At 42.9% G+C, this 24,369-nt stretch overlaps 1 protein-coding gene across 5 annotated transcripts; it reads right to left on the bottom strand.

Annotated features, from left to right (window-relative positions):
• Positions 1 to 494: 494 nt before the first annotated feature.
• fign (fidgetin) lies at positions 495 to 24,369 on the bottom strand. 5 transcript variants are annotated; one of them, XR_003890882.1, is made up of 3 exons: positions 22,854 to 23,728; positions 2,722 to 5,840; positions 495 to 2,643 (listed from the first exon to the last, which is right to left on the bottom strand). XR_003890882.1 is itself a non-coding variant. In XM_029847614.1 (3 exons), the coding sequence occupies exons 2-3, from the start codon at positions 22,876 to 22,878 to the stop codon at positions 3,625 to 3,627; spliced, it is 2,241 nt and encodes a 746-aa protein (XP_029703474.1). In that variant the 5' UTR covers positions 22,879 to 22,888; positions 23,744 to 24,369; the 3' UTR covers positions 495 to 3,624. The 5 variants fall into 5 exon arrangements, 4 of the variants coding, with proteins under 4 accessions (XP_029703474.1, XP_029703490.1, XP_029703482.1 ...); XM_029847614.1 differs by adding an exon at positions 23,744 to 24,369 and having other exon boundaries at positions 495 to 5,840; positions 22,854 to 22,888; XM_029847630.1 differs by having other exon boundaries at positions 495 to 4,571; positions 4,656 to 5,840.

Here is a 24,369-nt window from a genome sequence, read left to right as displayed (position 1 = left end):
CATGGCATTCAAAAATGACAGGACATACTGTAAGTACTACATGTACAATATGTAGTAATGAGGTAGAAATGTTCTTCAAAGAAAACCAAAAGCCAGGATATAAAAAATTTCACAAGGATGGAACCAAAGTCTTAAGCAGTTCTCAACAAAATGTAATCACTAATGTACTTACAGATTACACAAAATGTTACTAAACGGTGCGTTGGCATCACTGTGGGGTTCGATGTGCTTATCATAATCTGCTCACACATGATTCTATTGGCCCTTTAATGACATCTTGCTCAACAAAAACATCAAAAAAGTGAATGACACATCCTTTATGTGCATTGTTTTACTCATGTCAGATGTTCCCGTGAGCACTCGTCACTGTCTAGTTGTGCAACACCTTACAACAACTTTTACATCTTATCCATGTGCCTTTTGTTACATTGTGCTGTTGTTAGCGTGACACGTGTCATAAAATCCGATGTTGACTGGTTGTAATTTTTCAAGCACTAATTGAATTATGTAGAACATTTATGCTTTTTTTTTTTTACATCCCTCACAAACAACTTGAAGTCTTCAAACATATACTTAATGGCACTTAGGGCTCCACACCAGTGTCAAACAAACTGACAATCAGGAATGTGACGTTACACTGTTTTCTTGCATTTGCTTTGAAGCCATTTTTCTGTTTGTTTTTATTAATCCAAGTGGAGGCAAGCAACTGTTCTCGAATTCAGACAGAATACAGCTGAAAAAAGGTTGATAAGATCTGACATTAAAGGATAAAGGCAGCTGCCCTGTGAGGGCTACAAAATTGCCAATTTCAAAAATCCTGCATCTTATACAGTAGCATTAAGGACAGTGAGATTCACATTCAAAAGAGTACATCGTAATCAAAAGAACCTTGTACTTTGGCTTAAAGGACGTAAGGATTTCGAAAATGTGACGGTCTTGCTTGCTCAAGGGTAGCTGTGCAATTGTTGATGACCTGTTTCTCAGTTCAGAGCAACAGAAACAACAATTCCCTCATGATTTATTATACTGGAGACTCCAAAACAGACATTGCTGCACACCTCTGTGACAAAAGGGAACTGCACTTTGTATTCTGTTGGTTTATGTTCATGATAAATTTGGAGAGACCAAAAGAGCAACCTAGCAATTTAGATATGACGATGACGCTATGCAATGATGATGCAAAATATGATATAGCTGGATGCATTTTTATTTGAACACAACCTATATCAGGTTATTTATCTTTCAGAAACTGGAGTTCCCACAACAAAAGCAAGTTCAGTGCCTTTCGCAGTGTCCACCACTAATATGATAATATGTTCGGAACTGACCTCTACAAATGCATGGGAGTTATGAAGTTACATCAATATGTCTGTTAGCTAGCTTGCTAGCATTTTACATTGCAAGTTAGCTTCTTTAGCACTGGTGGATGTTATCAATTTATGCAGGTCTGTACCTAAAACCCAAACAAAGCGGCAGCAACTAATAAGCTCCCATCTGATAGAAAAACAATAAATAAAACATGTGCAACAGGAAACAAATGTGAGGGACCTCCACTGAATATTAACAAGCTCATTCTCATTCCTCACTTGTAAAATAATGAAGGTTGATGATGCCCTAACTCGTCAGAGATTGACACTTTTGGTACTCCTGTCGTGTGACTATTTCTCATTCTCAAACTTGCCAAAATAAAATTTCCCAATAAAATGCAGTTTTACATTCAAGCTAAAAGTCCTCTGATGCTTGATGGTGATATATTTTAATGACCCTACCCTAAATGTAAAACCACTTAGCTTACATACTTAGCTTATAACTGCATTTTAGAAACGGAGCTAATATTCAGTTCATTCAATAAAAGTCGTGACTCGTAGTTGTGTGGAGACTCAGCTGGCTCTGACCAAGCGCCATTATTTGTGAAGAAGGGAGTGAGAAGATGCAGATAAAAACACAGCTTGCTAGTATCTTTCTGGCTTTACTACTCAGAGGATTGTAAGATAGTCAATGAGGTTTATACTTGCCAATTCAACTGTTAGTGTCCACCCTTTAATTGGTGAAAAAAAACAAAGAAAAAAATGTGCAGATTAAGATGTTAATTAATGTACAAAGTAAACTAATAAACCACAATCTAAGCCACAATCTAAACAGCTGTTCGTGTCGGGATATCACTTAATTTGTTACTGTGAATATGAATGAATAGACTGAATTGTCCAACAGGGTCTTTTTCAAATTGAAAAATAATATAAACAAAAAACTCTACTTGACAAATTCCAAATTGGTAGTTAATGCACAATAAACCATATTTAAGACACAGTGTATCTCCAACTCTATAATTAGTGGTATTCCCCTTTAAACGGTGGGAAAAACTGGTGAGATCTCAGATCAGTGTAGCTAACAGAATTTACTGTTGGGTGTTTTCCAAAGGTTTCTCACTCAACAAGAAGAGCGTGTGCTGAAACGTAGCTGTCAACGTGAAATCATTTCCCCCCGATTGATAACATTGGAGGTAGAAAAAGCAACTTGGGCGATACGTAATCCTCAGTTTCCCATTAATGGTAAAACTGCGGCGGGATGAAATGAAATAGCTCCGGGCCATTGTCACCCTCAACGGCGAAAGATGTTTGTCTTTCCAGTTTCTCCTTGCGTCATCTGCAGCTGAAATAAAGAGGATGAAGAACCAAACAGAGGACCTTTAGTCCTGTAAATACACCAGGAATACTCACATACATTCATCACAGGAATCCTCTCTTCTCGTTTGAAAGTTTCTGAGGTATTATAAAGCCTCACGTGGTTTAATGGTGGAAATGACAATGTCATGCAAATGCTCTTGTAGTGCCTTGACAAAAGCTTATGAGGTACAATACATATTATTATCATCACATTCCTGAGTTTAGCAAATAGAGAACATCAAACAAATGTACATGTATGTGGAACACTGTAAATTAGCACTAGCAATATTTTAACAGCAATTACATACTCATTTTATTATTCTGATTGAAGATATTTGTGGAAAATTGTAACTGTCCTTGTAAAATGATGAGTTCTTCAATGGTGGAAAAGATTGTACAGCACCCGAAAATGAACAAAACATCAATGTCATTATTAGGTCAAAGATTTACACGTATGTAAAACCTGCGTGAGGTGATGAAATACAGCTGTGGGGGTGTGGATAAATTTAATTTAGCTGAAATTAACCACGACTGTTCACAGAAAGCACAAAAACAGACACAGCGGTAGAACACGGACCCAAATGAAGAAGGAGAAGCAAGTTTTTTTTTGTCTCATTTTAAAGCTTTTTCTATATTAGCACATGTCACCTATGAAGATTGTAAGAAAAAAAATCCAACAGCACCATCTCAGGCACTTGATAGCAACTAAATATCGAGCAGAATAGTATGTAGATATATTTATATATATGTGTATATACAAAACAAGAGGTGTCTCCACTGGGATGTTTGAGTTGTGACCATATGGCATCAGCCACATAAAGCATTTCATTTACACTAGTATCTGATGTCCAGACTGTCGGGTGTCTAAAGTCTTCAAATCTTTAACTTTCTATGTTCAGGTCACCGCTGAAGGCCAAACAAGGATTAGGTTTATTCGACTTTTTTGTTCGATGGGCCACCCTCATTGACTACAGCCAAACATCTTATTCCACTCCGTGTATGTGTCAAGTTCTTTTTGCGATATGCTAGGCTGGAATTTGCAGAACACATTGTCAAAGTCTTGATACGAGACTGGTCTCATCTGATTGGGATGGATTGCCGACAAGTCGGAACTGGGAATACCGTGAAGGGGACCTACCGCAGCTTCTTGACAGAGCTGGACTACATCCAGTCCTGAAAAACCCTCTGTCCTTTGAACCAGTAGTGACATCTCTTTGTCACTGAGACAGTAGTTGTGCTGTGAGAGCAGTTGGCTGATGATCTGGTGTCGTGCTGTCCCGTCAGGCAAGGGGATGAGCAGTCGCTTGGTAAAGTACCTCCGCAAGGACTCTGGGATATCTTCTGGTTTATTTGTAGAGCAGACCACGAGGACATGGTCCTCGGCTGAGGTCAAAATACTGTCCAGCTGCATGAGCAGCTCAGCCTTGAGGCGGTTCACTGGGCTCTCTTTGCTAAGCTGAGCCGAAAGCAGAAGGTCTACCTCTTTGATGAACACCACGGCTGGCTGGCGACACCGAGCAACCAGGAAGGATGCCTGGATGATCTTGTCACCTTCCCCTAACCACTTGGTCACTAGTGCTGAGCTGTTGACCTGCAAGAAAGCAGCCCCTAGTTGGCTGGCCATGCAGTGGGCCAGCAGCGTTCTACCTGTTCCCTGAGGTCCAAATAATAGGAGGCTCCTCGGTAACGTGGTAAGCCCACTAAACATGTCTGGCCTTAAAATGGGCCATAGTATTTCCTCTTTGATGGCGGCTTTGGCCATATCCAGACCAGCGATGTCAGCCCAGTCCACTGGAGGCCCTTGCTGAAGGATTTCTGTGGTTACCATCTCCACTAGGTTGGAGTCACTGTTCTTCAGTTGTTCCTCTGCAGCATGGATTGACGAGGTAGCCGTTCCTATGTCAGGACCTGTGAGGGGGTGAGAGATGTGCTGTCTGTGCTCATCAGTTTGTTCAGTCATGATGGGGGATCCAAATTTGGCGTAGGACTCACCAGAACTTTTAGATGAGGCATAGGATGGTGGAGTCAATGCTCTGCCGGAGTGTATGATAAATTTTCTCTGTTGATCAGATGCCATTGGCTGTTTGGATGGCTTGAACGCCAAAGACGAAGCCTCGGTGTTTCTGTCAAAACTGTTGCCTCTGTTTGAGTCTGAGACGCCACTATCTCCCGTCCTGTACATAGGGCTCTGTGAAGAACGCTGTTGGTTATAGCTGAAATTGCCAAAGCTGGGGTCCATATCTCCATGTCCACTCATGTAGAAAGCTTTTCGTTTTAACGAGTTGGATGTGCTGCCGTTCAAAGGTGTTGGTGCAATCGGTGCATGATTATGGGCTTGGTAGGAATATCCAGACATAGTTGCGGGGGGGATTGGAGTCGGAGCTGCAATACCGGACGGCAGATAGGCAGAAGGAGGAGGTGCTCCCCCGGGGCTATAACTAGGGCCAACAGCCGTCTGTGAAGGATACCCTGTTGGAGGATAATTGTAGTTGGGAAGGTTTGGGGACCCAGTGTTATAGCTTGGAACTAAGGCGGGGGGAGGTGGTGGCGGTGGTTGTAAGAGTCCAGAACTGTGCAGTGGGGATGGGTGGGGGGAAGGGAGGGCTGGGGTACTTTGACCACTGTAGCTAGAATGCAGGTAGGAACCATTGAAGCTGGCAGTATATTCCTGAGAGGAGAGGCCCGAGTGGAGAGTAGTGGCTGTGTGGCTCCCACAGTTACTGCTAGAATAGTTTGGCTCAGACAAGCTGCTGGCCACCCCTGGGGAGCTGCCTACGCTAGCCGACACATCTGTAGGGGGTAGAGCAGCTGTCATTCCGGCTTTGCTCACAGATATAACATCTGGAGCACAGTTCATTGGGTAAATCCCCTCCTGCCAGGACTCATTCTCTGACTTGCGCCCATTCATGAGTCCAGTGGTACTATCAGAGTAAGAACACAGCAGGGCTCTTTCATTTGGGCCCTCTAGGATCCCAGAGTATTTCTCTGCATATTTCTTAAGCAGATTGGAGGCAGTCAGTGCAGAGATGTCATCATTTGCCCATGCATACTGATATGTTCTCTGTAAGTGCCCCCGGTAGGCCTCCACTTTGTGTGCTGGCGAGCGAGTAGTAGATGAGATGTCAAAGTGTTGCTCTGCCCATTGTGTGTGCTCTGGGGTCCACTGCATCTTTAGACCTAGATATCCATAAAAGAAAGAGAAATTCAGATGTTCACATAGACTGTTGGAGAGTTATTTTTTTCTGAAAGTATAGTTATCAGTACAATACTACTACTACTAACAATAATATTAATAATAACAATGATAATGATAATAATGAGCCTGTTTTGTACAACAGTAATGAAACGATGGAAAATTACAAAACAAAATGTAATGTAATGTAAAAAAAAAAATCAAAATAAATGATAATGAAAATGCATGTCTCTGTTTTGATAAACACGCAATGCTAAGTGTACACACACGTTACGCTAAGGAGGATGTTGGGAGCCATTCTGCTCTGCCAAACACACAGCGGAATGACACAGACATTGTGGGTCAGTCTATAACCCAACTCTCATCTGAGGCATTCGGAGACAGTTTCAAATCTGCTTGGAGGAGAGCAGCAAAGCAATCTTCCTTGGCAGCGCTCTGTTGCTTTCATCGCACAAACCCCTCAGCCCAGCATGAATTACATCCACATCCAGTCTGCCCACTGCCTCATCGTCTACAGAGTGAGGGAGGGGGAGAGACATGCTTCACTTGTCTTTCACTACAGCTTCCCCTGGCTTCTCTGCATGGTCCTAAGGGTTTAAAATGACATAAATAATCAAGTGTAATTGTAAATTCTTATCTGAAAAAAGTTTCTACACAGTCTGCTGTCTTTACCTTGCAATATGAGAGGTTGTATGATACCCTCGAAGAATATATAGACAGATTTCAGCTCAGAACACATACAGAGAATTTGCTGAAAAAATAATCGGACCAAAAACTACAAAATGATATGAGCTCTGGTGCCATGACCTAAAGTTTCCTCATCTGTTACACGTGTCCGTGCACTGACTGTGCAGCTGTGTCATGCTATAGTTGCTCTTCAATAAACGATGTCCGTAGCACAGGATTTAGGCACCAAATGGCCAAAATCCAGCAGCAGATTACAAACACGCTTTTATGTCTGTTTGTCTGACTCCCTTGCTGCACAGCCCCAGTCACTTGCCCACTGGGCTCATTAGACAACGGGAGCTAATCAGCAGGATGATGCTGCACTAATTGTGTTAATTGATAAGGTTTTAGTCAAAGAGATCTGTGCTATGGCTCACCTCGTCTTCAAGCATCGATGTGAATGGTAAGAACAGGAAACGGGACAGAAAACAACAAGCCAGAAGATAAACATAAACTGGTTCTGGTGGAACAGAACCATTCCTGATGTGATAAGAATGACTCTAGGCCTGTAGTAATTGCTTGCAGTAGTTTTCCATTCAGCTAAAACCTGATACAAGGCCCTGACACATCCAACAAACTCGCTGTAATTAGACACACTTCTACTGCTGAAATAAACATCTCTGGCAAATCAATGAAGCACTTTTACAGAAGGTTTCAGAACAAAATAACTGCCAGCACAATATCTGCCTGTTTAGAGGTACGGATGAATCTCTCAGCAAGAAAGAGGAGCCTGTGCAGCAGAAAAGGTGCAACCATTGAAGCTTAAAAATGGATGACGAGAAGCGATGGAGTCCGCCTGCTGATGATTAGCAGGGCGGTTTCTTTTATTTTGGGATTTTTTTTAATCTCACTGATGTAAATTCAGGTTCTGTTCTGGTTGGTTCAGCTTTATTTGATGGTAAATGGGGTGAAACATCTCTGTGACAGCTGATTTTTGCTCTGTGACTGGGATGGATGAGCGACGCAGCTCAGTCACCTCATGATGTCATCAGCATTATTCAGAATAACTGAGCAGGAGTTTTCAGTACTGGGACAGGAAACAGAACCATCCTGAAGGAAAGGCAGAGAAATGACAAGTCTACAGACACTGCAGCTCAAGTATCAGGGTACCAGAGCCCTTAAAATCGTTCACTTCATTAACTCTAAAGGCACATTTCATCAATAAGAGTGCATTGAGTGACATTCTTCAGTTACTCTTAATTCTCCCAGAACAATGTGGACAATCAGAGCAGAAGAACGCTCAAGAGTGCCCCTGAAGTCTCACCCAACGCGAAATGAAGATTACAAATACAAAAAGATGGTAAAAACGGACAATTATTTCATGACGGGATGCTTTTCTCTGCTGCTGGCAAAACATTTTTGGTTTTAATACCAAACGTACACAAAGAAAGTCGAGTGGAAACTGCAATTCATACCCACATTAAATAAAAACACTGTCACTATAATTGTGTCAAACAGTTTGCTCTGAGTTATATGTTTTTAAGCGGGCTGTCGGAAAAAGCAATCTGACTAGAAAAAAAAACAAAAGATTAAAAACACTTAATGCATTAAAAACAGGCAAGCACACACGTACGTGCATTAGCATAATGATCTGGCACTGTGCTGTTACGGTTAAGCGTTGTCCTCTACTCCTGCCTGGAAATTCGAAAACAGCAGCCACAGGTTCCTTTGTCTTTCTTTGAAATGGTGTAATTACAGAGCACTCCATTAGTGGAATGTTTTCAGATAGCCTCGGGCTCAAATTCCACCGATCAACCGCCAACAAATAGTGTCTTTGTCAGCCTAATATGTGCGTTAATTCACAGAGCTTTGAGAAGTTTTTCCTGCAGGAAGATTGTGCTTTCAGTTAAAACATTTGAAGTTGTCGCAGCTGATTGAGATTCACTTCAAGTTCTGATTTGAATAGCAATTATATGTCAATGTAATAATTGCGGAAATACATGTCATTTGATTTATACATTTGATACTAATTATATTGCTGGTAGTTGTCCCAGGTGGAGCTGAAACACATTTGATGTGTGATGCCATGCTGCTACGCTCCACCGTGGGGTCTAATTTCTGGTTCAGTGATCATCGTGGATGAAACAGGGATGCTGACCTTTTTGGGAACTATTAATCTGGTAGCCTCGGCTGTTTTTAAGCAAACAAGACTGGGCCTCCACTCTGTCCATCCAATTTCCCAGTGCGTAAATTGGACCACTGCTTGCACAATTCTCTATTCATTACTGTGCTGCTGAAAGGAAACACAGAGGTGGCAGAGCCGTTTTCTTCTCTTTCCTCAGAGTGTGTGTGAAACAGAGGGAGGAAAATGCCTCCGAGGAGGATTCCCAGGCAGAGAGAGCCGGACTTTCCTTCCTCCTTTTTTTGTGGGGGGAGGGTGACGGGGGGTGGGTAGGGGAGTGAAAGCTGTCTTAATTGAAACATGGCCTAATCAGACTCATTAGCATTTTCCCCAATTTGGTCCACCAAAGATGCTTATTATAGGTAACTGTGTTTAATAAGCTCGTCCAAAACTGTTAGACTTGAACACCAATATGCAGTGGAGGCGTTCTGCAGAACGTGCACGCCGGCGCCACATACATGTCATTATTGTACTTGGAAATAAAAAAAACAAAACAACGTCTGCACTGCGCACCAAACAACAGCAGCAGCCGAGACTGCAGACGTGCTCAAAACTTTTCCTAATTACGGATCATTACCAGCCCGGGATTTTCAGCGCTGGATGTAAAGAAAATATCACGGGACCTTCCGCTTTTATTCTGCGGGCGCCGAGCGCTTGACTTGACAAGCGTGCAAATATTGCAGACAGACTGTAATTATGTTTATAAATAAAAACAAGTTTATATTCATATTCAAATCCGGTGGAAATATTCCAAGCAGGGGTGGGGCAAAGCTTTCAAATACAATGGGAAATGGTAATCGGAGCGGCTGCAGAGTCCCATTCATCTCACATATCAAGTTAAGACTATTTAAACTCAATTTGGAGCTCCATGTGGCAGTAATTCCAATCTTTAGATAGCAGGGTGCCATTTAACCCCTCATTTACTGAAGATAGGCCTGCCTCCCCTCACTCTGTGCCTTTTCCAGGGGCTTCTGCCCGTATATTTCTGGCCAGCCGTGGCAGCAAATGATTACATGTCTCTGCACTGTTTAAGTCCACAAATCCTGCTGGATTCACAACTAATCCAAACATAAAAGGTGGAAACTGACTCAAGGCACTCATACAGTAAGTCCATTGTAGTTCATCTGCCTGTCAGGGAGATAAGTTTGACTGATCTGGTGATGCTGCACACACCGAAAAACTCAGAATCAAGCGTTTATTTATTATTTATCAAATATCTAAAAGGCTCCTACCACAATATATGAGCAATTCTGACTGCATCATACCCTGTAACACTTCATGTAATGAATCAATACTGAATTTATAACTAACTGGTAATTCATTCCAATTTGATTACAAACTGATTATGGATGCCAATGTTGTTATTACTGATCAATAAACTGAACACTAAAAAGATGGTTAAGATGGAGCATTATCATTTTAGACTGATTAGACCGAAAAATTATGTCAAACAACAGATTTTCTTGTCTCACGAAATACAAAATGTAACATATTGTGTAGGCAGCTCATATGAGACTACTTTGCATACACAAAAATTGGCTTTTTCTGCGTACATAGCAGATCTCATAGTTTAAAAGTTTGACTTTACCATTAAAGGCTTAAGAACAACCAGTGAGCCCGTCAGAACAAGAAGAAATGGCAATAACACAGTGTGCCTGCATACACACACACGCACACACACACACACACACACACCAATGGTGTATATTAGTAGTTGGTCTTCGACAGAATAAAAGGCTAGCAACTATAGAGGTTCTAATAATCTGAATAATTCATCTGAAATGTAACAAAAAGGAGCATCTCTCCACTTAAACTACATTTCCCACTTTACATTTGGATTTGGATGTCTAAAGAGGTAAAACAAACATGTACAGAATCGAGTGCTGGTAAAAAAAAGACGCTGTTGACTGCTAACACAGTCGGCAAAGTTAGACTTTCTCTCTTTAAACCGCTCAGTTCTTTTAAACACAATTGTATAATACAAACATATGATATCAATTAGGAATGAATGGACTCGGAGGGGATTGACAGGAACGTGCTGTTAAGCACAAGCGCTGTTATTGGAATCACATATGTGCAGCTCAGAAGGATGGAGGCAGCACATAACGCCTCCATTTATACGATTCCCGCTTGATTTGTTGTGTCTATAAAATCGAATGAGAGCCGACCGTGATTGCAGCGTGACGTTACACTGAAGAAACATTTCTGTGTTGGAAATATCCAGATACACTGTTGAGTAAAAGCTCCGCTGTTGTGTTGCATTGCTGGATATTTTTCCCCTCCCATGGGTTTTTGGGCTGAGCTGATGATAAACGCTACTGCTTGAGGGGAGCATGCATTTTTCATATTTCCCTGTAATACAGTAAATCTTGGGGTTGAGAGATCCTCTGAGCTGTCATTTCTGTGTTTCAGCGATCCTAATTAAACCGTGACTCTTCAGGCCAAGAGACCCTCGAGGCTACAACTTCCATTACTACCTCGAGTATGGCTAAATCCATACATATGCTAAACTAACAGCTCTCCACGCACAAGTAGAACTTGTGCACTGAATAAAATAGGACAATTATAGGTGGCAGGTTTTCAGTGGCTTCTGTAGTGTGCACGAATGACGCACAATCGAAAGGCTTGTTCGTTAAAAGAATGCGCACACTTCAAACTTGTTTCGGCGACGGCGGTTGTTGATTGCCTCGATGAACTCTGAGCCTCTCCAGGGATCACTTAAGCGCTTGAGGAGTGAAGAGCGGTGGATGGTGACATACATGAAGGCGCGTCTACCAAATGCTGCATCTTCAATCCCCAAAGTTCTCAGACCCCCAAGGAGCACCCTAATCACAACAGCAGGGTCCAATCAGGAGAATAATGCCACATTAACAGAGTTTATATTTATTTTAATCACTACTTCAGTTTCAGTGGAGATGAGATGTTGCCAGGAGCTCTGACTCGACACTTTTAACATCAGGCTTTACAGCCTGGTGTAGCCGTGAAAAACAGATCGCAAAGGGAAGATCATCAACTCTCTCAGTTGTAGCGCTGTGACCACGGAGCTGAGTAAGGATGTTTTTAATTCTTTGTTTCACAAAAGGAAACTCAGAGCTGTGTTCGTATTCCCATTTTTCATGCAACAAACTGATTAAAGGTTTAAATAGAGCTCTGATTGAAAGTGCTCAAGTGACCAGCAGAAGGATGTTTGGCTGCAACGTCCGCTGTTTTTTTATTAGCCGAAACCTTCTGAAGCATTGTGCGCTATCGACTTCAAGTCTCAAAGAAGGTCACTTCACCAACACAGGCCAGACAAAAGGTGAAATGAGACAACTGAAGCAATCTTAGGTCAATATGAAATAGAAATCTCTCAGCTATACTGTAATAAAGTTACTGAAGTGGAGTGGTGAAGCCATAAATGGGAACTTTTACAAGGAAAAGTGCTGTCTGGAAGATTGGTTCGCCCACTGGCCAACACTGGCACCTAGAAACACGGAGGGCACGGTAAAGGTAAATACCAGCCACTCTTTAAATCTATGAAACATTCAATATTGCTTTGGAAATCTACTGCACAAAACTGAAATCCTAATCATTTCACATTGAGAGTCTTTCTTGTTAAATTCATCATCATCATCATCATCATCATCATCATCATCATCATCATCATCATTTTCCAGTTGGATTTTTGATTAAAAAGCATATTAAAATATTTTTATAAGGCTACATACAATGTTTGGTTTTACCAAGAAAATAAGACTATAATAAGTCACAAGGTGATTTCTGAAGATCTGATATAGAAATAAAGAGAAATGGGGGATCGAGAAAGAGGTGAGTGTTTTATATGAGACTGAAGCTCCTGCACACATTCAGCCGTATCTAATAAACAGAAACAGAACGGCCACAGCGCTCATTCAGTTAGAAGAGATTACGAGTACGCACCAATTTGCCTGTTGACTGATATGCAGTGATAATGAATAAATATGTTGTCACTGACAGCAGGTGTCACGCGTGTCTGAGGCGGCGCCGCACAATTTTATCACAGCGAGGTCCCGTTTGGTCAGCTTCAAAACATCTGGCCAAAGGAATGTGGCTGGAAATCAGCCAGCTGGCTACGAGACTATTGGATTTGGGGAGCTGCTGCTGAATACCACCTCCTGATTGATGAATGCACGTAAGGAACCATGTTTCAGTCACTGTCTTAATACAATGTTTTACACATTGTGCATACATCTTTCCTTGCTTTCTGCCTTATGATGATTGGCTAACATAAATTTTTAGCAACCCACAGGCCTGTTTGAAAATAAAGTCTTTGCCATAATTGATTGTGTACGACACACATACACGCAGACGCAGGCAGATCTATTTCTGACTGACGTCACGTGACAACGTCTAATCTACACTCAGAGCAAAGTGGGCCAGGGCTCGTGCCGGCATGTTCTTTGGTACTTGAAATTAGCGGTCTGGAACACAAATAGGTCCCCTTTACGACAGAAAGTAGAAGGTAGAAAGCGTGCCGAGACACTAACCCCGCTTCCTGTTCCTGCAGTGTCAGGGAAGGTGGAGTTTCCACGATGAAAGAAATATCTAAAGTAAAATAACAATGTTAAGAGCGACAATGGTGAGCTGGTTTAGCACCCAGGGTAAAAATCAAGTTATTCGACCTAGTAAGAATGTTTTTATTTCTCCTTCTCTCCATGACCTTGACTGAAATAAGCTTCCATACTGTAAGTACAGCAGGTGACACTGCAGTGGACCTCGAGGAAAAGTGACATCTGGAACATCCTGCTGCCACCGAGTCGCAACCCCAGGAGAAGAAGATAATGGCTTATGAAGAGACTCATCTGTCACATGAGTGCACGTGAAGTGAAAAAATAACAGTAGATCAGCTTTCAGTGCAGAGCAATTGTACTTGAAGCAATTGAAGGTTTCATAAAAATTAAGTAACGGATTCCCTCCCTCTAAAAAAATAAAAACCTGAAAAAAGGCACACGATTTCCTTACGCTATCCAAAAATGTCCCCATCTCTATTTCATCTCTACGCCCCCAATTTAGGTTAAGAGAGACGCACTCAAACTGTGCACGTGCTTGATCTGTCGCTGTGCTGTGATTCCAGCTGTGTGGACATCAGAACATCGTCCCCTTCACAGCCTCGTCGCTGGACTGCTGCCTGTAGCCAATCAAATGCTTCGATTAGACGCCGCTTTGCACTGAAGTCATCGACTGACACTTCTTGGCAACGCCAGCATGAGCCATCTCTGCGGCGGTGATGTCATGTCGTTACTCCTAATCAATGTGCCAATTGACAGTTTGGAGTGATTCTATATGAAAAACAATAAAGTTGATAACCAATAAGGCACCGGCAGGAAAAAAAGGGCTAATGTTAGCACCTATTTGTGATGCAATAACAAATCTGTTGCATTGCAAAGGTGGTTATTCTAGATTTGGCTGCACTGATCTTCATGTAAATCATTTAAGGCACCTTAGTTTATGATCTTTTGTGCTGCAGGGTGCTAATGCCAATGCACTGCTAATCCCAACACGACCAGCTCAGAGCAGCAGGAGCGGATTTTCAGAGGGTAAATTGTCAGTGTCCCAAATATTAAATTATTAACAGTTATCAATAAATGAATACTAATAATATCAATATGCCATCTTACATCACTCGCGTCCATCTCAAACACATTTCTCGATGGGAATTCGGCTGGAGTTCACCAGCTTAAAATGAAAACAGATATGTTAAGCATTTATTTGGATGATGTCAAATGGCAGAAAAGAAAAGGGTAAATGTTCTGTTGCTGTTGTTTTAGATTAAAATAAAGCTCCCTCTCAAGAATCAATGAATTCATCAGTTTGATGACATCAAGCTGATATTTTGCAGGTCAGGATGACATCAGTGGATCCAGATACGGATACGGTCCAAAGCCCCTCTCAACCCAGCCTGTCGGCCTGATCTACATCCTCCTGTGGCCCAAATGTCTCTGCTCCTGATAAATTAAATCTTATTTCAAAGTCCTTCCCATTAATTCCCCCTGAATGAACTGTTAACGGAACATCAATTATTTACACAGATCTGTCTGTCAGAAGCTGCGCCTGGTGCAGCGGAGCAGCGCTCCAACAGCTCCGGCAGCGTTTAGGCGCCTGTTTAAGACACCAGAACTGAGGGGAGAGGACCAGCTTTGATAGGGACGGACCAAGAGAGGAGGAGAGGGGGGGATCAAACTGGGTTAATCTGAGACTCATGAAAAACAAACAAGGATATCAGAAATGGAGAGGTATCTCTTTAACCAGCCCGGTTTTTGATGAATCACTCCTGAGATGTTCGCTGCCACAATACAAACAAATTCAATTACCACGACCAAGAACCACGTATCACCCAGCTGACCTTGGTGTGTAGTCCTTTATACCATTTTACGTAATGATTGTTCTACATTGTGCAGCATTTGCATGTGCAGAGTTCAAGCAATTAAAATCTAATTAATTAGACGCAATTCTATTAAGCAACAAATCCCACTCATCAATACACACAGCCCAGGGTTGCCCGACGCTCGGTTGTGAATTGGCTCTTTGCGCCACGTAGACTGCAGAAAAGCACAATAGCAGCTCCGTAGCCCACAATGAACAGTTTGGCACAGATATATCTGATGGAGCATGAACTCATCAGTGCTGATGGATTTCAGGTCCCTGGACGGAGAACAAGACCAGGAAGTGCCACATGGACAAATGGCATGAAGCGATGAGGATCAGCAGAAAGGCCAGGTGTTTTCTCTCACAAACAATCATTCGGAACCACAATAAGCAGATGTTTGTAGGAATAATGGCGCCATCTCTATATCTAAGTCCCTGTTTTCTCAATGGATGAAACCGTATCAGAAAGAAGCGTCGCAAAGGGAGGTTTGGAGTCTGTCCCAGCAGTCACTGGGTGAGAGGCAGGATTAGGTCAAGGGTCCATCACAGGACACACACCAGTCACTCACACACTCACATCTCCATTTACAGTCTTCAATCATGCTCGTGTGCAGGTTTTTGGACTGTTGGGGGGGAAACTGGAAGACCCGGAGAAAACCCACACGGGCAAACCGTAAACTCCACTTTAACAGCCTGGACAGACTCAAACCCAGAACCTGCTGCAACACACTGACTGTGCCAACCCCCCATCCTCATCTCTGCGCTGCCCTTTTCTGTCTCAATGAATACTCAAAATAGAAAAATAGGAAAATGATCTTCTGGCCAAAAAATGTGCAATAATAAAAAACAACTTATGCCGTTTATTTGTTATGCTCGCCTGTTTTCCTGCACGGCGTTAAATAAATCTGCCTCTGGCGAGTGCGAGATTGCTTGATGAATTGTGAATAGCGAACGCTCCGTGTGTACTGATCCACTTTCTACAGGGCGATTTGTACAGCCTTGCTCATTTGGGTATGCATGAAATAACAATATCCTACTGGGAGCATTCGGAGTTTTAAACGGTGGGGTCAACTGCACAAGCAGATTCCACATGTGCAGCCTGTGGCCACTGAGGTCTGGAATCTACCTCCCTCCTGGCTGGGTGACGTTGCATGTTCTATTTCCAGACCGAGGGTTGAAGAGAGGCTGCGGGGAGTGTAACACTGACCCACATGACCTGTGGCCTAGAAAAGCCGCCTAAAGCTCTGCAGACTAAAAACTCCTCACCACTTTTCCACAACCTTTCAAAAGAAAAGCCAACCTCTCCTCATAGCATGTGTCTTTTCATGTCAAATGATTTGCATCCGTTTTTTTTTTGTTTTTTTTATATATATTCATGTCTTTGACTTGTCAGTGGATTCCGCGCTGCTCTGGAGCCTGATGCCCACTCTTTGAAATCTCAAGCGGTAAGAAAGAGAGAGGAAGACAGATTGGCGAAACTGCTTTACTTTCAGGCCCCGTGTCTGCAGGCCACATGTCTCCAGTCATCTGTCACTGGTTTACATACATACAATGACACTTCCTCTCTCTGTGGGAACCCGTTGTCACCACTTGGCCGCCAGCAGTGGCTGACTGGGTGCTGGATAGGTCTCCCCCAGGTACCTCTAGGGAGCCACATAAGGCCTGGCTGACAGACTGACAGAACACTGCACACACACACACACACACACACACACACGGGTACAGGCAGGAAAACACACATGCATATGCACGCGCTGGGTCACTCCTCCCACTGTACTCCAGCTCACATGCGCTCCTAAGGCTCGGCACACTTTGCATAAAACAGTGACTTTGCTCCGTGTCTGTTTTTTTTTCTCTTTTCTTTTCCCTTTTCTTTTTTCCCCAAACACAAAATAATTTTTCACCCTTCTAGCCTCTACATGCTACATGGAAGTTTTGAAATGAATAATGGAAACCACAGAGCCAACGGCTCATGGGATCCATTTAAAAATGTGGGAGAGGCAACACAGTCAGGGTTTGGACCACAGAAACATCACGCTCCGAGTAAATGAATATGCTATTGTTCTGTCAGATATGGAACTCCTTCTGTGAGCCGACGACAACAAGCTAACACCTCTGCTTTCGATGACGGGAGGAACAACACTGCAATGAGGGAAAGGAAGACAGATGGGAGGTAAAGAACTTGAAACCGTTCCCGACAGTGGGTTTCTGTCGATGCACTCCACTGCACCGTGCAATTTCAGACGCAGCATCACCATTAGCTCAGTGCTCACAGCATTGTTGAAACAGACAAACTGGACTTGATTTGTTATGTGTAGTTTCTCCCCCCTTCCTCACTACGTGGTCAGTAATTCCACCCCACCTCCCCAGATACTTAAAAATAGGATGTGAGCATGCACGTGAGTGAGAGCGGGGCAGTCCTGTAGCGGCTGCAAAGTCAACATGACTCCCTGAGGTGATTTCCTGATAATGAACACAAAAAGAATGTCAGCTCTCATCAGGCTCCACCAGTATGCTGAACTCCTGACTGTTCATTTTCCTTTTTTTCATCACTGTTATTTCATGGATTTAATTTAATCCAACTCTGTGTGGACTCTCTTTTCCTGCTCTTTATTTTAGGATTCGACATGTGAACAATTTCTTATTGGCAAATGGTTGGGCTAATATTTTCAATACAAACATGGCAAGATTTCATATTCATATTTATCCCAATACTTGATTTGCAGTGTGAAAAGGTCATAAATGATCAACTATCAAACATGGATGGACATTTTTAAATGGTAGCTCTCAGTTACTTTAGACATACGTTACTGGGTTTAAGCTATTTCCTGAATAAAAGATGCAAATATTAAATAAATAAAATCAAGAGTTAAAATAACAAGCATCCATTTTGCTGATCATAAATAATTAAAGCTGGCAGTGATTTTGGCTGGTGATTAGATTTATATTGATAGACAAGTACAGGAATATTTCTAAGGTCCTGTTATTTATAGTTAAATATAGAAAGAACTACCGCTGTCAACAGTTTATAAAATGTTTATAACAAATTAATACTATACAGATACTATGTAAAACTAATTTCTAAGAGGAATTTAGAGAAAAAGCACTTCCTGTTTTGTCCATAGAAAGAAAGAAAAGCTTGACGGCTAATTACACTCCCTGCGTTTATTTGCGGCAAACCTTCATTTATGACTGATTTAAAAAAAACACAACGGCTGATTTTTTGGTTGATTAAATCAGCGTTTCGTCTCTGTCATGAGTCGTTTGTCTCTGGAGCTCGAGGAAAACAAAAGGTTGCCTGGTTGGTATCCAGTTAGCATGTATGATGCCTCGTTATCTGCAGCGATCCAGATGTCCTGCGTCGCTTCTGCTGCCACGTCACGATGTCGCCGCGGACGCCAGCGGCCTGGGCTGACCCCTGCCAACCCATCCTCCTCCTCCCCCCTCCCTCCCCATCCTCCTCCTCCTCTCCCGCACCATCAGGGAGACCTCGCCCCAGCCCCTCCACCGTCACCCACCGGCACTCAAGGCTCCCTCTGCCAGCGCCTGGCGCGGTGCCAGCCTGTCAGCCGCCCGACTCCACAGGCCACATGCGAACCACTGAGAACGTTGCAGAAAACCAGCGACAGCTCACATCTCGTCCGACTGCCGCTTCAGCTAATTGTCTCCCAATTACCATCAGATGTAAAAAAACAAACAAAAAAAACCCCAAATGAGCCTGGAATTTAAGAAAAACATCTAAAGAGCAACTTAAATAAACCCTTATTTTATTCTAACATCTATTCATGCATTTGAATGAATGAATTATGACACGATTAAATTCTTAAAAGAAACCCCAGAACAAAGATATTGCATAAATGTATTCAAACTCTAATTTTATTCAGAACTTTTTTCCCTTCTTTAATCTCTTATTAAATGTATAAGAAGCTAGACTTTTATAGGATCAAAGCCGCAGGATCACACGCTCTGGGTGTTATCATAATTGAAGGGTTAGACTGATGAAGACGGGGCAGCATCAAGAGAAATTTGTGGGCACGAAGCGAATAAAAGCCCATTTCAGACACCTCCCACTTCAATGTTCATAAAACGAAGTTGCAGAAGGGGAAAACAAGGCGGCTAAGTTCTCTTTTTCCTCGGTCACCAAAGCATTCCAATAAAAGTTTTCTGTTACCCACTCAACGCTCTCCCCCACTGTTCTAGAAAGTACAAAACAGCGTTCCACAACAATGATGGTAATTCATAAAAAACACCTTGGTGGAAGGACAGGAAGAAACACCTCTTCTCACCAAGGTTGTTTAATGATAAGCAACAGTTCTCTGCTGCACAATGGCGGCTCCACGCGCTGACTGTTTTCAAAAGCCACATAATAGCAGATTTTGTTAATCATTGCCCTCGAGGGGTTACAGGCACAGCGATAGAGGTGGTAAATAATCTTGCTAAAGACATCATTTAAAGGCGCTGATTCGTGTTGGAGGAATGGAGCCGCTCCATTCAGACCTCGTTTAAAAAAAGACACTGAAGATGGAAAGACGAGTGTGTTAGCAGGAACACGCCGCATTTTATATCTGCTAGACCAGAGACAGTATGATCACCAATTTATGTCACCGCACGGCAAGAAAATGTCTGTAAATAGCATAAAGAGGACATCGGCCTGAGCATTACAGAGACAAACCAATGGATGTGCATGAATGTAGCAGTTCAGATTAGAAGCCTGAGCGATAAACCTAGTTTAGTCCACCTGGGGATTTGCCTATTCTCGCCAATCCCCAGCAGACTCGGCGCTGCCTCGTCCCCTCCTGAGCGTAGAGACGCCTGGTGTGAAACAAAGCCCGGAGTTTCAGGTAACGAATGCTTGGTTTATGAACGCACGCTCGGCAGGGTCCGGGTAAACCAGCGTTCACCAGCGTGGCCCAGGGACGTGGTTCTCTGCATGACGCTGTTGATTTTTCCACACAATCATGCAATAAACATGTGAGGAATTGCCCGTTGCAGACAAAGATTTTACTGGTAATAAGGAAAAACACATGCAGCAAATGTCACATGGAGTCCCTCGAACTGGAGGACGAACTGAGAAATTTAGCTGTGGACCTGCGTTACTTGATTAAAGTAAATTGAATTGAATAAGAAAAAGGGAAGGAGGGGTAAAAATAAGCAACGTAGGCACGTATAAAAGATCTCTGCCATAAGCTGCCACTCAGAGCGAAAAAAAGGAGAAACAAAAACCCCAAGTCTGAGCAGACAGTCGCTGTGTCTAAATGAGATGGGAGGAGGGGGGGAAGGGAGGATGTCAAGGATTCGGGGTCCTTCATCTCTGCAGCAGAGCAAACACATCCCTCAGTACAGCAACAGACAGCTGCCTCCACTTTCCAGCGCAGTCCATCTTAGATCACTGCAACAATTGTCAGCGCCGAGAGAAACACACAGAGATAACATAGCAAGCTGCCACGCGGGAGCGGAACGAGACGTGGATACAAGAAAGGGAGACAAACAGCCGAGCACAGAGAGGCAGCGGGGTGGGGGGAGGAATGCGGAGAATACTCAGAAGTGAAATCGGACTTTTGTGTCCCTTCATCTGGGTGTTTTTTTTAAAGATGAAACCCACGTAGCATGTTTGCATTAAAGTGGCGTTTTTGAGCAAACAGTGCAGAGTTGGAGTCTAGTTCCTGGCATATAAATGGATGAGTAAAGACTGATATGTCATCCATTTAAAAGATCCCAGGGAGTGTTTACACAAGGTCAGCTGGAGATGGTTTCACTGCTTCTGTCACTTTCAATTTCAGATTATTGACTTCTGATCGCTTCAGAAACACACGACTCGGCACATCAACTCCCATTTACAGTCCTGCAGGTGGACATTAAAACTCTGGAAAACTGCTGCTTTAAAGAAAACATGGCTTTGTTTTTCCAAGAAAGCAGAACATTTCAAAATGACCCAGGCTATTTTCATTCCTCTGCTTTAGAAAAAAAAACCCAGACATGCAAAAGTCACCGTCTGTGAGCAAATCCTGCTTTCTCTATATCTCCCTGTCAATGGAAACTGGAGGATATATTTAATTAATTCACTTCTCGTTTACTATAAAGTGTGAAAATGCGTGACACTCGGTAAAAGCGTGAAGAAAACAGAAGAATCAGCATCTGTTAGACCTCATGTCAAGCAACAACTTGGGTTTGCAGCAGCAGTGCTGTCCTATGAGAAATAAACAGAGCTGTCAGCTCCTCTCCGTGCACGCCAGAGGTGTCTGGGGTTAAGTAAGGACCTGCAAGAATCACCCAACACGCTGCAGGAGACCACAAACCTTCCAGGGGCTGGAAGTCAGAGCTATGTGGTGACGGATAATTAGGAGATGCAAGAAGAAGGAGCTAAAAGATTAGAATGATAAATTACAAAGGAGAAAAACATCGCTGCAGATTCATAATGAGGAAAAACAGCAGCTAAAAAAAAAGTAGATGTGAGAGCTGCAAAAACACTGTTTGACACATGACTGAGTTCCAGACCGGAACGCCTCGGATCAACACGACCAACACCACGAGCAGAGATGTGCTGGAACGATCAAACACATAAAAATAAAAAAATAAATAAAACACCAACAAATTTAATACCCACTTTACAAAAACACATTACAAGCAAACACTCGAGCGTAATGAATGTTGTCGTAATGTCCAGGTTTTTCTAGCCGCTGAGTGATGGATGTAGCAACGATGTTATTTCTGAAGAGGAATGAAAACACACTTCAGCTCACTGCTGATGATGTTAATTTCCTCTCACAGCCCAAACATGCAGATGAAATGTGCGATCACAAATGAGTGAATTGTTCCACGGAGGTGGGGAAGGTTCAAGCAGGACAGCTTGTTTGCAAAACACAGACGCTGCACAACTTTGGTGACTTGCTGCACTTTGGGCGCGCGCACCGAGCCACAGCACCAGGAGCCGTCTGAGCTGCTGTTTGGGCTGCAATCTCTGAACGCTGCCATCATAATCACTCTGTAGGTTTACAAATGAGGCTACAAAAATCTGAAGGTGAGTTTACATGAGTGCCAGCCTCTGAAATATATGGATCGCATCATATCTGGCAAATTATGACAAGATTATTATCAGCTTTTATGACGACGCATTGCTTCAATGTTGTTGGATTATTTACTCCGCAGGAGTTGACCTTATATTAATAATTCATCTACAAAATCTTGTGTAAGATATTTATTATTATTGCAGATATTAAATATTACTTGCAAGCAACACAAAATGGTCAAAACTGTGAGGTTTCATTTCAAATTACATTAACATCTTGTTAACAGATGCTGATATTAGACTTACTTAACTAAACATTTGAAGGAGAGGCATTCGGATTTTTATTTACATTTTTAAAATATATTTTAGGTGTGTGTGTGTGTGTGTGTGTGTGTGTGTGTGTGTGTGTGTGTGTGTAGACGATAATCTCCACAAATCAATGTTGTGCGGACAGATCATGAGAAAGAAAAGCCACATAATAAATATATAATGGTGAATAAAGAAAGCAAAGGAAAGTCAAATGTGCTCAAACACTCAAACGTTCACGTAAAGCTCACCGATGATGCCACAGATTGTTAAAATAGCGTCACTTCAACTCGAGATTTATTATGAGCAAGTTCGGACAATGGCTTAAACATGCACAAATTAAAATAGCAATACTAAAGCTATAACCAGCTATTATGCACAGCTTGGATTAAAAATGAAGAACATGGAAGGGTCACAACAATCACAGCGAGAATTCCAAAAAAAAGAACATACCATAAATACTGGTGCTAGTGATCATGTCTTCAAGCCTAAAAACAAGAGGAGAGGGGGGAAAAAAACAGCAGAATCGGAATTTTCACGAGGAGGAATTCCAAAGGTTGCTTCTCATTACAAGCACTTCTTTCCTGCAGCTATCGGGTTTCACAACTTAAAGAACGCGCGATCCCGGCTCTCTCCTCGCCTTTTCATTTAGATGCTGGAATTGCGCACAACGCGGCACCGAGCACAGCGAGTAAACAGCATTTATGCTCGGATGGTCTGTGCGTGCGTGCGTGCGTGCGTGTGTGTGTTGAAGAAAGCCGTAGACGAGGACGCGCGGAGCGCAGAGAAACGCGGCTGCAGCCTGTCACTTCTTGCGCGAGTTGAAACAGGAGGAAAGGAAGCGTGCGAGAGGTTGGATGACACAAAACACACATTCTTCACGCCGCCTATTAGAGGAAGAGGCTAAGCCAGCGTGATGCCCCCTCCCTTTACTTTAAAATAGATTACTTGCTGTTCCATTGTGCGCGCAATGACAACCCATCTATTAACCCCCCTGCCTGCGGTTATCGCTGCAAGTTTTATCCAGTCTGACGTGCCAGAACTTCCCATTGCAGGAAAAGTTATTCACGGGCTGCAGCCGCGTAATGACCACATCCTCACAACTACCGAGGAGTGAGATCTCACTTGCAAACTCAAACTCTGCATGCGGTTTGTCTCCATTAAACTCTGACAGGAGGTTTTAGCCGTCGCGGTGCGCAGGCTGCACCGCAGATCCGCGATGCGCGACGCGGCGTCCGAGCGAGCGGCCGCGCGTTCAGCCCCGCTCCGCTTCCCGTTTTTTTTATTTTATTATTATTTTTTTTAAATTGTCAACATCACCGGTGGACAGCGCGAAGGCTTACCTGTGGGGGTGACAGGGCGACGTCAGGGGTTAAAGCACCATCGATCCGGTGAGTGTGCAGATGAACGGCTCGCTGGAGGTTAAGCGCGGCTGCTCGCGATTTGAAACCATTCCAAGTTTGTGAGAGCAAGACTGACCACAGCCTCTGCCATGTTGGAATTCCAAACCCTGGACAGCTGCTCCACTGACTGAAGGCAGCACGCCGCGCACTGCGCATGTTCTCTGCAGAGAGAGCCAAATTTAAAGGGAATCATCTCGAACAGGGTCACAGGAATCCGGTTCGCTCCTGACATGCTGTATATGCACTGCACGAACATGTGCATACGTTTTAAAGTAAAGAGGCTCCAGAAGTTCAACTCCAGAGGGCAAGTGTGAATTAAGTAATTGTAAACTGTTAAATTTAGACCTTTAATACATGCTGAAAAACATAGAAGCTTAATATATTTCACATAGCTTCCATAGGCTAAATTAGAAACATATTTTCATGCTGCTTACTGCTGCTAGTGAGGTACCTCTGTTATGTATTTGTGCTATACATTTTTCTAATTATGACAGTTCTTTGTATTTCTATCTTTTTCAGCTTTTGTGGCAAACTATTTCTGCAATAAATCTATGCAGTCCAACCAG

Source organism: Takifugu rubripes, chromosome 1, assembly GCF_901000725.2.
Source record: "Takifugu rubripes chromosome 1, fTakRub1.2, whole genome shotgun sequence".
Classification (NCBI taxonomy): Eukaryota; Metazoa; Chordata; class Actinopteri; order Tetraodontiformes; family Tetraodontidae; genus Takifugu; species Takifugu rubripes.
This window is presented reverse-complemented; position numbering and strand designations above follow the sequence as displayed.